Source organism: Anarrhichthys ocellatus, unplaced genomic scaffold (assembly GCF_004355925.1).
Source record: "Anarrhichthys ocellatus isolate YVR2014 unplaced genomic scaffold, GSC_Weel_1.0 scaffold283, whole genome shotgun sequence".
NCBI lineage: Eukaryota > Metazoa > Chordata > Actinopteri > Perciformes > Anarhichadidae > Anarrhichthys > Anarrhichthys ocellatus.
Window position 1 is genome coordinate 65,999 of NW_022280303.1, and position 12,205 is coordinate 78,203.

General features: G+C 41.9%; 1 protein-coding gene across 1 annotated transcript; it reads right to left on the minus strand.

Moving 5' to 3' along the window:
• Positions 1 to 224: 224 nt before the first annotated feature.
• lrit3b (leucine-rich repeat, immunoglobulin-like and transmembrane domains 3b) lies at positions 225 to 9,750 on the minus strand. Its single transcript, XM_031879516.1, has 6 exons — positions 7,664 to 9,750; positions 4,135 to 4,509; positions 3,946 to 4,031; positions 2,224 to 2,517; positions 2,069 to 2,128; positions 225 to 1,393 (listed from the first exon to the last, which is right to left on the minus strand). The coding sequence occupies exons 1-6, from the start codon at positions 7,780 to 7,782 to the stop codon at positions 927 to 929; spliced, it is 1,401 nt and encodes a 466-aa protein (XP_031735376.1). The 5' UTR covers positions 7,783 to 9,750; the 3' UTR covers positions 225 to 926.
• Positions 9,751 to 12,205: the final 2,455 nt, after the last annotated feature.

Below are 12,205 nucleotides of genomic sequence, written 5' to 3' on the forward strand. Positions count from 1 at the left end.
AACCTCCCTACATGTGCATATGTGTGTTTTTTCATCTTAGTAAGGCTGGAGCTTTCCAGTTCCCTCACAGTGAAATTCAAATGTGGTTCATTTATGGGTGAATGTAGAGCAAGTCTTGAACATTTGGAGCTCTTTCTCTAATGCATTGTTGGCCAAAAGCTTTACATGAAAAACACACTTTTGAATTAAATATTTATTTTTTGGTTACATTTATTTAAGATTTTCTGTATATATTTATTTCTTACATGTTATATGTATGTATGTAGAGTATGAACAGTATAGCTGCCGTAAGGCCCAGTGACATATTGTATCTGCTGGTTTCACCTACTGGTCATGTTCCATTCAGATGGGAACTCATGAATTGTAGAAGGAAATGGAAAAACTTTCTGGCTCGAGTAGTGGGTGTAATGGTGGGAAGCAGTAACAGGGGTAAAAGTCAAATTACATGAGGGGCCAGGTTGCTCTCTTCTTACAACGTTCACCATGTGGCACTGTGCGCTTCGGCAAGCGCGATACAAGGCTGACATGAAGTGTTTTTGGTTCTGAGATTTGTAGAAACATACAATGCTAACATATTTTCTGGGACCTGGGTTAAAGATAAATGACTCAAATAAAAAACAAAGGGGGCTTTATCCTGCGGGTTGGATCTGACCGCAGGCTGGTAATTTCAGACCTCTGCTGTAAACCCAAACTCCAGGTTTCAAAACATCCTTTTAGAAAACTATAGACATCACAGACATCCTGTGTCACATTTTGTTCTTACGAACAAGTTAAATTTACAGGATACCTCATCAACAAATTGATGCATTATTGTGCAGTGCAGAATGACCCAAAAAAGGAGCACTAAAACTAGAAGTTCACAAATGATTACGCTTTATTTTCTATACTTCAACCAAGTGACGGATCCAGACCAACTTCAGTGTATCTCATCCAAGTGTCTCTGTCAATAGAGCAGTTGTAGAGTTGTCTGGGGGCTCAGGTAAAGACTTGACATATCTCGGGGTCTTCGCATCTGTTAAGTTCATTTTGCGCCTTTTAATGTACTTGTCTATGGAGAATACTTTTGGCGAAAGACTGGGAGCCGTCTGGGTCTTGTTAATGGAAGGTAGGGTAACGTTTTGGAGTATCTGATTGTCCTTCACTGAGGGGGCATTGGTAGGAGTCTGGTTCGGCTTCCTGTATTTTGATGATGATTTGGGTGGAGTCTTTTGGGACTTCTTTTTTGGAAGACGGGATAGTCTCGAGACTCCCACCACCCTCAGTTTGATGGGGGCTTCAGATATCCCTGCCATGTTCCGTGCCTGGCAGCGATATTCGCCAGCATCCTCATATGACAACCCGTTCAAGATGATTATCGACCAGCGAACGCCCACTCGAGGAGATTGCTGCATAACTGGAACATGAAAAACGTTCAATCTTAGCTCTCAGTACACTTTACCAGTCTTTTCCCTCTAAGTACAGCTTAGAGATTTACACAGACCTAGCTAAATCCAAGTGGTAGTCCCAATTGGAGCCCTGAACTCAACCCAAGATCCGAAGAAACAGTTTTGCTCTCAAGCGGGCATAGTGCATCTACTCAATGGCGGTTCTAAGGTAGGGCAAGGGTGTTGGGTAGCCAGTACTCCGTAATATTGGACCCCCTCTGGCCCTTCTAACTGTTGCTAATATTTCCGTACATTTTTTACTCCACATTCATCCCCAAAGAGAGATTGTAGATATCACAAACGATTCTCAGCTGAAAGAATATTTTCAAAGTGGGTCCACTATTGGAAAAAATGTTTGAGAGCCAAAGCCTTAGACGTAAAACAAATAATTTCAGCAGTATTGCCTGTGTCGGGAAAGGAGTATGAGTTTTGTTTTCTCCTGCAACAACTTCCCATCAGCTGTAAATTGTGTTTAGTTGCATCCAGTTTTCACAGTAGAGCTTGTGTACGAAAATGACACCTGAGATGAGATGTGGTTTAATATTACTGGTTTTGATTTATAGTCTAACCCATAGAGCACCATGGCCCACCCTGGATGGAAGATAGTATAAATGTAAATCTTAAAAGAAACAAGGACCACTTACAACTCTCCAAATTCCTAGGTAGCTGGTCAGAGTTCTCAGGGATATCTTGTTTGCAACAATCTGCAAAGAAAAACCAAATCACAACATGACATGACATGATATTCAGATCTAAGTCACACCACTTCATCAGCTGAGAGTGACCCCGGATAGCTCACCAGTGTTGGCCGAGGTTTTGATCCAGGTCAGGGTCGGTGTTGGGTAGCCGGTGGCGTCACAGCGGAGGATGACGTTGCTGCCCAGTGGAGAGACGACCCTGGTGGCCGCAGGCTGGACAGAAGGCCTCATACAGCGGGACAGCTCGGTCTGGGTCAGCAGCATCCCTAACTGACCCGGAGACCCGCGACATATCAGCAGCTGGTCCATGAGGACAACAGGACTCCCCAGGGACGTGGACAAGGACATCACCGTGGAGATCTGGCAGTCACACAACCAGGGGTTGTCATGGAGACCTGCATGGATATTCAGAAGAAATTTACTTATTTACAGAATTGTCATGTTTGTGTCATAAATTGGATGGAAAACATTGTTTTAATTTTTTCCATATTGTTTAGTTGTGGTGTTCTTTGACATTTGTGGTGGGAAAGAGGTTTCACCTTGTTTTTTATCCGTTGATTATTAATATGTAGAGTTTATTTCTACTACTTGGAGGGATTTGGCTCGCAGAAGATAGGAGCTTATTGTGATCTTATCCCTTCTCATAAAACTTTCCGCTTGGGAAGATCTTTTTGCGTAGTATCTTGACGCAGAGGGTTCACGCGTGGCGTTTAGGCAACAAAACCACACTTGGTAAGGGTTAGAAAAAACATCATGCTTTGGCTTAAAATGAGTACGCTTGTTAAGAACTTAAGCTACGGACATAGTGAGGTAGCAACACGAGACATAACGAACACGAACGCCGGTCCCCTAAGTAAAAGTCCTGTGTTTGTTTGACTACAGACATCAGGGTACTGATCATGAACCATCATAGACCCCTGGAGATAGTTCAATCAATAGAGTATGTGAGTTAACTGTCATCACTGCCGCTGTATACAATCACACTGTACAATAACATAAGTGATTTGGTAGTAAAATAGTAACTAGAGTTTTCTCTAATAACTGGAAGTGTCAAACAAACAAACACAGGACTTTCACCCAAGAGGCTGCTGTTTGTGTCCCGTGTGAAAACAAGTCAACATTGAGTTATTGTGCTTACGTTTTTTATACGTAACTTCCGTACTTTACTAATACCAGTTGCATAGCTAAAAAAAACTCCAAACCAAGATCTTTCCCGAAACCTAACCAAGTACTTGTGTTGCTATAGAAGGTTACCTAGAGCGCCATAGCTTAAAGCGTAGAGCCACTGACCAAGAAGCGCTATTTGAGGAGTTGGGAGTGAAAATGTGTTGGGTGAAACACAACACCATCTGATGGTACCTATTAGCCAACGCTTCTTATAGTGTATTATAATGGAGGGAAAAACACTCTTGTCTTGTAGAAGAAGTAATTTCCATCCATGTCCAGTTTGAACTGCATATTAATGGTGTTGTCACCTGTTTAACTGCACACCATCTCGTATGCTTGACTTGCCGAGTCAAAAACCTGAACTCTCCTCACCTACGAAGCCCTAAATGGTTTGGCACCATCATATCTTAAGGAGCTCACAATACCCTATTACCCCACTCTGCCATCCTAGAATGCAGGTAAGCTAACCTTAGCTAACCTTAGCTAACATGGATAGGTAAACCTATTATCTCTATTAGCAACTCTTCAACCCCTCAATTCACAGAGAGAAATTGACACATTGGCGTCTTCATGTCTTTGCTGATGTAAATCAAGTGTAGCTGCTTCAGACAGCATTAAAATATAATGTGTCTCTATTGCTCCAAAACATAATGTACCCAAAATTCTTCTTTGTACTGATTCTTCCTGTTGTCCTGGTAGAGGAAACCAAAGGTCCAGCAGCTCAACAGGTAATATAGTCAGCCTGAGGAGAGGAGAGAAAAGTTGAACATACTTATTAAATTCTACCGACAGCTCTGTATCTCTCTACATCATAGGCTCCACGGCTCCATGGTGTCTGGACACACCTGTTGCTGGACAGGTCGAGGTAGGTGATGTTGGGTAGAAAAAGAGCTGCGTGGGCAGGAAGGCTTGACAGTCGGTTGTTGTGGAGACCCAGCGTCTGGAGGCGGGGCATGTCCCTGAGCCCCTCCCAGGGGAAGGATGTCAGGAGGTTTCCATCCAGGCGCAACTCGCGCAGGGCCTTCAGGTTGACAAAGCTGCTGGGGTGGATGGTTTTGATGGAGTTGTAGGTCAGCCACAGGAAACGCAGCTCCGACAGGTTGTAAAAGGCTGCCCGGGGCACCCTGGAGATCGGGGTCTTTTCTAGACGCAGTTTGACCGTATCAGCTGGGACGTTTATGGGAACAGCTGAGATTCCTGGGTCACTGCACTGCACCGACCTGCGAGGTGAAACACAAACCTGTAAGTTTGGACAGATAAATACAAAGACGTGTTTTCTGAGTGCACTCCTTCACACTATTTGATTATGTTCTTGCTTTGTATTCTGTGAAGATGACACAGATTATGCTCACACACCATTTTGCTAGTCTGATGCTTTTTCTTAGCTACTTATGATAGATTCATTATAACTACTATGAGGATGTTTTATATTAAACAAACACAGATCTGTGTTTGTCACTTTTCTGACCAAAGTGTGTGCATGTATGTGAGGCCTTACAAACATGATTAATGCATTTCCTACCTGAAAATACATTTTCTCCAAAAAACCTTTGATTGATTTTAAAAAAACTGCATTTATCTACATTTGCTCCTAATCATATTCCTCCTTTTATATTGAGCCAGGAGTGTGTGGTAAGAACTCCAGCTGTGGGTTGGACTCTGTCTGGACTCTTTATTTTTAAAGCAGGAAACCGTATCAAAAAGTAAAAGTTACCCTTTTTTAATTAATTGCGTGATTTCTTTTTTTGAATTGAACAATGTTTTAATTGATTATAATAAAATGCTGTAATAGTATAATTATTCCAGTGGCTCTCTCTGGGCTCCATACTTTTAAACCACATCACTATTTTCAGAATCAGAGGACTTCTTTGCATAAAACTCATGCATGTGTTTGTTATGAGCAGGCTTCCAAACAACACAATCTACAACTCAGCACGAGTTCTGACCAGGACAAAAACATCCGACCGTATAACTCCAGCCCTCTGAAACCTTTATTGGTTACCTGTTGTTTTACAGATTACAATTCAAAATCCTCTTCTTGGTGTACAGAGCTTTGGCTGGTCTGGCTCCACAGTAGGCCTCTCAGGCACGCTGGGAGTTTGTAGCAGATCTCTCCAAACACACGGTGGAAAACTCCTCAGTGTGTCCAGAGCACTTTCTAAGTCCGCTGAGATGGCTTTCAGTATTTATGCACCTAACCAATGGAACAGTCTACCTGCTGAACTTAGACTTGCTCAAACACTGTGTTCTGTTCAAACCAAACTAAAAACTTGACTTTTCACTTGAGTATTTTCTTAGATTGGACACACCACATTTGTACAGAATGCTTGTATAAATGTGTGAACATGTATTTCTATCTGTATGTTTGGATGGACTCTGTATATTTGTAATTTTTTGCTGTTTTATTTAGTTTTTATGTAAAACACTGAACTGCTTTTGTATGATATGGTGCTATACAAAGGTAATCAAATTGAAATTACTGCTGTCAGTTGTTCCCTCTAGTAAAAACTTTGTATGTGTTCTTTACACGACAATCAGAGCATTAATACAGCATCAAATAACAACTATCTATGGAAAGATATAGAGGAGTAATGTCTACCTGAGCAGAGAGTGAAGTCACTCTCCCCCTGTGTGTTGTTATCCGAGCTTCTCTGCTGTACTTAGTGGGTACGGCCGTGCACTGCTCTCATAGCCATGTTGAGAGCCGCGTGGAGGCAATCCCTCAATCAGAGATTTGCTCTGAATTCTGTATACAGCTCCTTTAACTAAAAAACGTAGATAATTAATTTATATTTATGGGATTTGCATGTATATGTCAATTATTGAAAAGTATGGAAAGTTAATAATTAATAATTTATTTATTACATTATTTATAGAAATGTACGTCTTTATTATTAAATTACAATGAAATTGAGAACTATTTTCTTATTCTTTGATGAACAAATTAATCTATTTTTTTAATTGCTCGATAACATTTTACATTGACAGAATGATACAAGGTTTTGTTAACCTCTACTAAATTTGGTTGGAACAACATTACTGCCACCCTCTATTATGTTATTCAATATCCAAACAATGTAAACTAATGTTATACACCTTTCTTTTGCAATATGGGATACCATTCAGTGACTAAATATTTACTTATAGCCAAATGTGTCCTATCACCAAATATAGCAAGTGTTGGATTTGCATTACTGTTTTGGTTTCTTAGAGCTTCAATATTTCAATTATTAAAATGCAATGCGCGGTAATGAGTTGTGTTTTGGCATAAAAAAATAACTTGCACACACATAAATACACAGAGATGAGAATGAAATCAGGCTGACTCGACCTGAGCGCTGCTATTCCACTCTCCCCGTACGTGCAGGCACACGGAGCTGGACAGGACTGGACCGCCAACAGATGGGACTGCAAAATGTGAACCACGACCAGCAGATACATCCTTCATCAGTCAAACCATATACCCAGACAGGCACTTTGTAACTCCATATTCCCAGTCCTCTCCAGTCTGAGGTTTGTGTCCACCGTGCAGAGTGAAACTGAATCCTAGATTAGCTGGGATTACACTATTTACAAGCGGAGTGTAATCCCACGCCTCACTGTCAGAAGAACAAATCACAACATCAGGTCAAGCCCAAGCCTTTTTTTGGGCCTTGAGGACAATTTGATCCCACTATGCACCCTTCAGAGTGTTTCCTAATGAGCATTATACTTGAGCATTCATCATCATTTTATTTATTTATTTAAGTAAAAGTACTGAGGTGTTATGAGCTAAACGTGCTAAAAGTACATATTATGCAAAAAAATGACCCTTTCAGTGTAACAGTATTTTATATATCAATCATTTGTTATTACTGCATTCATCTGTAAAGACAATGTTTTAGTTTCAAAAAAGAACCTTAGTATCCTGTAGTTAAATTGACCACATGCTAAATAGTGGCATTCTCATACATGCCACGTGATCATATTGGTATGTTGAGGGTGCTGAGCCTCGGTTCCTTTAACCCTTTCCCCTAAGGCCCCTCCCAAGCATCAAGGCTGCTTCTTAGGACATCCCTGCTAACACCATCACTTATTTTATTATTTATTGTTAATACGGCGGAGTGGCATGCTCCGTTGTGACATTCTAATGGACTACCTGCCAGTGGAAGAACAATCCATTTAAAGCACACGTTTTACATTAAAAAGACAGATACAACTGATTGACAGAGAGCTGTAACTCTTTTACCCAAAAAAATGGTAAACATTACAACCAGAAGAGACCTGACTTGGACTTGCAAAAATTGACTTGTGAGCATATCTGCTGTATGTCTCCTACTTCATGGAGATGGATGTACATCATTCAAACAAGTGTCACGTCAGTAGTGTTACTACCTGTAGGTGGCGCGTGCTGACACGTACAGAACTGCTGGCGCTGCGGCTCTGCGATTGGATGGTGTTGAGCTCTCGCGGATGTATCGGGAACGCGCGGCGCGTCGCTCAGGGGCGGACATTGGGACTGCGTGCTATCGATCACTCTACTCGCATGTTTTAAAGTTACCGTCAGTGGACCAGCTGTAAAATGTCCACTGTTACGCAGCCCGCTAACGACCAGTGTGCTTTTCATCGACGTGAATTTGAAGAGCTGCCGGCAGAAACCCAGAGATGGCACGCTCCTCAACTCGACCACGGTGCGAGACAGACCGCACTACACTACCAGCGACACCGGGTAAAGCAGAAGTACACAAGCTAGCTGCAGCACATTCATTAGACTGTCAAGCTAACCGTGACGAGCCGACACGGGATATCCACGGACCAATGCTCGGGAGGGGCTTCGCGTTGTTAGAGATAAGCTCAGTAAGGTTCAGTGTCAATCATAACTTAGTACGACTTCAGTTAAGACAGTTTTCAGTTCAGTGTCCTATAACAAGCCCAAAATGACACCAGCGCGCGAGCTATACCTCCAATTCAAAAGAATTTTCGATGTTCCTTTTCAAAGGCAAGCGATACATAGCTGAAAGCACGTGACTGATACATATTACGAACGAGAACAGGATCAAAAAACAAGTCTGGATTTAGCGGATATGAGCGCCATGAACAGCAGTTTATACACAGCGGAGGGGGGGGTGTTGTCTCTTTAACCACGTTCTACCAAGTGTCTATGTATTCATATATGTGTCGACTTTTTAATTCAACGCTTTTTAGTTTGGCGTCTTTTCCTCATCGCAAGAGAGAATATCACGTGACAGGTCAATTTTATATCTTGTAATAATGAGTCAGTTTAACAACGTTTAACGTTAGTCTATATTATTACAATGTATGATCAAGTTGAGTCTGTTCACCAGGTAGTGATATTGGCTTTAACTAGAGTTACTACTATATATGTTATCATCATGCCCACAATGTAAACACTATGGGAATCCAGACGGCTAATAGCAAACTACAGTGAGGTCGTGGTGCATTTTGGCCTATACTTTACAATAAATCATTTATTGTGTTCCTACAGGTGTCGGGTTTGACATTGTACAAGCAGTATGCTAATTGTTACCATTCAACACGACTTTTAGTTGAAACTGGCCCGAGCACTAGCTTGCCACTCCTTCAGGCTAACAATTGAAACCATATTTTTCACACACGCAATTGATTGATGTATCAATGTCCCTGTCTGTGGTGTTTGCCCAGTGTGAACTTATAATGAAGCCTCTAAGTTTTAGTTTATGGCCTGTCATGTCTTCTTTGTCTGTTTGATTGTCTCTTTAAGTGTGGATGCAGCCCGTCCTGTGCTGCTCTCCAGAAGCTGTCTGTCTGTGGCTCATTCTGTTTGTGCCGATACCGTGAGCGGTTCAGAAAGTCAGCAGGTGGAGTGTGTGAGAGCGACTGCAGTGTGTTCCATTGCAGACACGATGGGATACGCTCTAGTTCAGTGAGGAGGTAAATCATGGCTCAGTGAATGGGATTACAGGCTGCATAGGAGGGCCAGTGATGGCACAGCTCAGAAGAGTGCATCGTCGTCAACAAGTCAAGAAAGATAGGATGTGGTGTGGTGAAAATAAAAGGATTCACTTCACAAGCTCTTTCTTGCTGCATCCATGAAAGGCCATTCCCATTTCACAGAGGCTTGATACAGTTCGTACGAGGACAGTGAGATAAGGTGATGATCAATCATTAACACGGCTCAGTTTATGCTCCATGCTCGATAACTTGAACCTAAATCTGAGTGTAGTGACGTCACTTCTTGTCAGTGCACGTCATGAGGAAACGGCCACGCTGCTTTTGTTTTTACGATGCATTCTGGGAATTATCTAGGGAGATAATGCTTTAATGAGGAACTGTAATTACTGTTCTCTGACTTGTACTGTTACAGCTGGGAACTGTGTAACCTTATTTTCCCGAAAGTTTTCCGTATCGAGATAGGAGAGGTCCTGATATTGTATCAAGAGATGATGAATGGTAACAGTGAGTTTGACAGCATGAGTTATTCGTGTTTGAGACAGTGTGGGGGGGGGGCAGATTTAGTGAACTGTTTAATCAGGAATGTCCCTCTCCAGGTATTTTTGGTCCCCAATGCGAGCGGTTATTTTTGCAGATACCGAGATCAATCTTTGTGTTGATCGAAGCCAGGGGTCCCCAACTGGCGGATCGCGGTCCAGAACCGGACCCAGACGCAGTTGCATCCGGACCCAGGATCTCAAACCGATAGATCATTTTGAAATCACATCACGTGATGCAGCTCAGCCAATCAAATATGGGTATTCTGACAAGTTTCCTGATTCGAGTGAGATGAGATGTACGTGACACACGGGGGAGAGACGAGGAAAGAGAAAGAAGAGCAGGAATATTGCGCTGATCAGAGAAGTTATCTCACATGACGTTCTCCAAAAAGAGAAACGTGTTCAGAGAGAACAGAATTTATAAGCATTAATTCTTCCCACAGGAAGTTAGAACCAACATGTCTCATATGTCCAGAAACCGTAACTATTGATAAAAGCGGTAAATGAAGTTCACTACGAGACAAAGCACAACTCGTTTGAACAAATATACCCACTCACATCTGAAATGAAGACACAGAAAATAAACCTAAGAGCCCAAAATTATCAGAATCCTAACATGTTAGTTCACTGACCAACAATGACAGAGAGGATAGACAATAACAGAGAGGATAGAGCTGAAACAAGTGGTTTAATAACCACAGACAAAGTCCATGCGCACTGATTTCTCTTTTTAGATGAGAAAAATATAATATTGTGGCTTTTTTATTGACATCACTTCACACCTGAATGAACTGAAGTTAAAGCTGCAGGACAATTCAGTGAAATTCATTTTTCTAAAATGAATTACTTTATTTAAAGATGCACATTTTTCAAAAGCTTTCTGTTATGTCAGATATTCTTTGATCCAGCTCTTATTGTACTTGAAATGAGAAGAACATTTATTTATGTATTATTTATAATCCATCCAGTTAAATTTGAAAACTGAAAATAATAATTGTTAAAATATAATTGATGTGTACTTTCTTTATTTGATTTGACAGTTGTTGGCTACACAGAGACATTACTACTACTAGACTTCTTGAATATACAGTGGGTACGGAAAGTATTCAGACCCCTTTAAATTTTTCACTTTGTTTCATTGCAGCCATTTGCTAAAATTAAAAAAGTTCATTTTATTTCTCATTAATGTACACTCAGCACCCCATCTTGACAGAAAAAAACAAATGTAGAAATCTTTGCAAATTTATCAAAAAAGAAAAACTGAAATATCACATGGTCATAAGTATTCAGACCCTTTGCTCAGTATTGAGTAGAAGCACCCTTTTGAGCTAGTACAGCCATGAGTGTTCTTGGGAATGATGCAACAAGTTTTTCACACCTGGATTTGGGGATCCTCTGCCATTCTTCCTTGCAGATCCTCTCCAGTTCCGTCAGGTTGGATGGTGAACGTTGGTGGACAGCCATTTTCAGGTCTCTCCAGAGATGCTCAATTGGGTTTAGGTCAGGGCTCTGGCTGGGCCAGTCAAGAATGGTCAGAGTTGTTCCGAAGCCACTCCTTTGTTATTTTAGCTGTGTGCTTAGGGTCATTGTCTTGTTGGAAGGTGAACCTTCGGTCCAGTCTGAGGTCCAGAGCACTCTGGAAGAGGTTTTCTTCCAGGATATCTCTGTACTTGGCCGCATTCATCTTTCCTTCAATTGCAACCAGTCGTCCTGTCCCTGCAGCTGAAAAACACCCCCATAGCATGATGCTGCCACCACCATGTTTCACTGTTGGGATTGTATTGGGCAGGTGATGAGCAGTGCCTGGTTTTCTCCACACATACCGCTTAGAATTAATGCCAAAAAGTTCAATCTTGGTCTCATCAGACCAGAGAATCTTATTTCTCATAGTCTGGGAGTCCTTCATGTGTTTTTTGGCAAACTCTATGCGGGCTTTCATATGTCTTGCACTGAGGAGAGGCTTCCGTCAGGCCACTCTGCCATAAAGCCCCGACTGGTGGAGGGCTGCAGTGATGGTTGACTTTGTGGAACTTTCTCCCATCTCCCTACTGCATCTCTGGAGCTCAGCCACAGTGATCTTCGGGTTCTTCTTTACCTCTCTCACCAAGGCTCTTCTTCCACGATTGCTCAGTTTGGCTGGACGGCCAGGTCTAGGAAGAGTTCTGGTCGTCCCAAACTTCTTCCATTTAAGGATTATGGAGGCCACTGTGCTCTTAGGAACCTTGAGTGCTGCTGAAATTCTTTTGTAACCTTGGCCAGATCTGTGCCTTGCCACAATTCTGTCTCTGAGCTCCTTGGGCAGTTCCTTCGACCTCATGATTCTCATTTGCTCTGACATGCACTGTGAGCTGTAAGGTCTTATATAGACAGGTGTGTGCCTTTCCTAATCAAGTCCAATCAGTTTAATTAAACACAGCTGGACTCCAATGAAGGAGTAGAACCATCT

Coding starts and splice junctions, on each gene's coding strand:
- lrit3b (XM_031879516.1), bottom strand. CDS start 7,782: ATGTCCGCCCCTGAGCGACGCGCCGCGCGTTCCCGATACATCCGCGAG. Junction 4,510..7,663: donor TCAGCACGCGCCACCTACAG/GTAGTAACACTA, acceptor TTCACCTCGCAG/GTCGGTGCAGTGCAGTGACC. Junction 2,129..2,223: donor CAAAACCTCGGCCAACACTG/GTGAGCTATCCG, acceptor TTTTCTTTGCAG/ATTGTTGCAAACAAGATATC.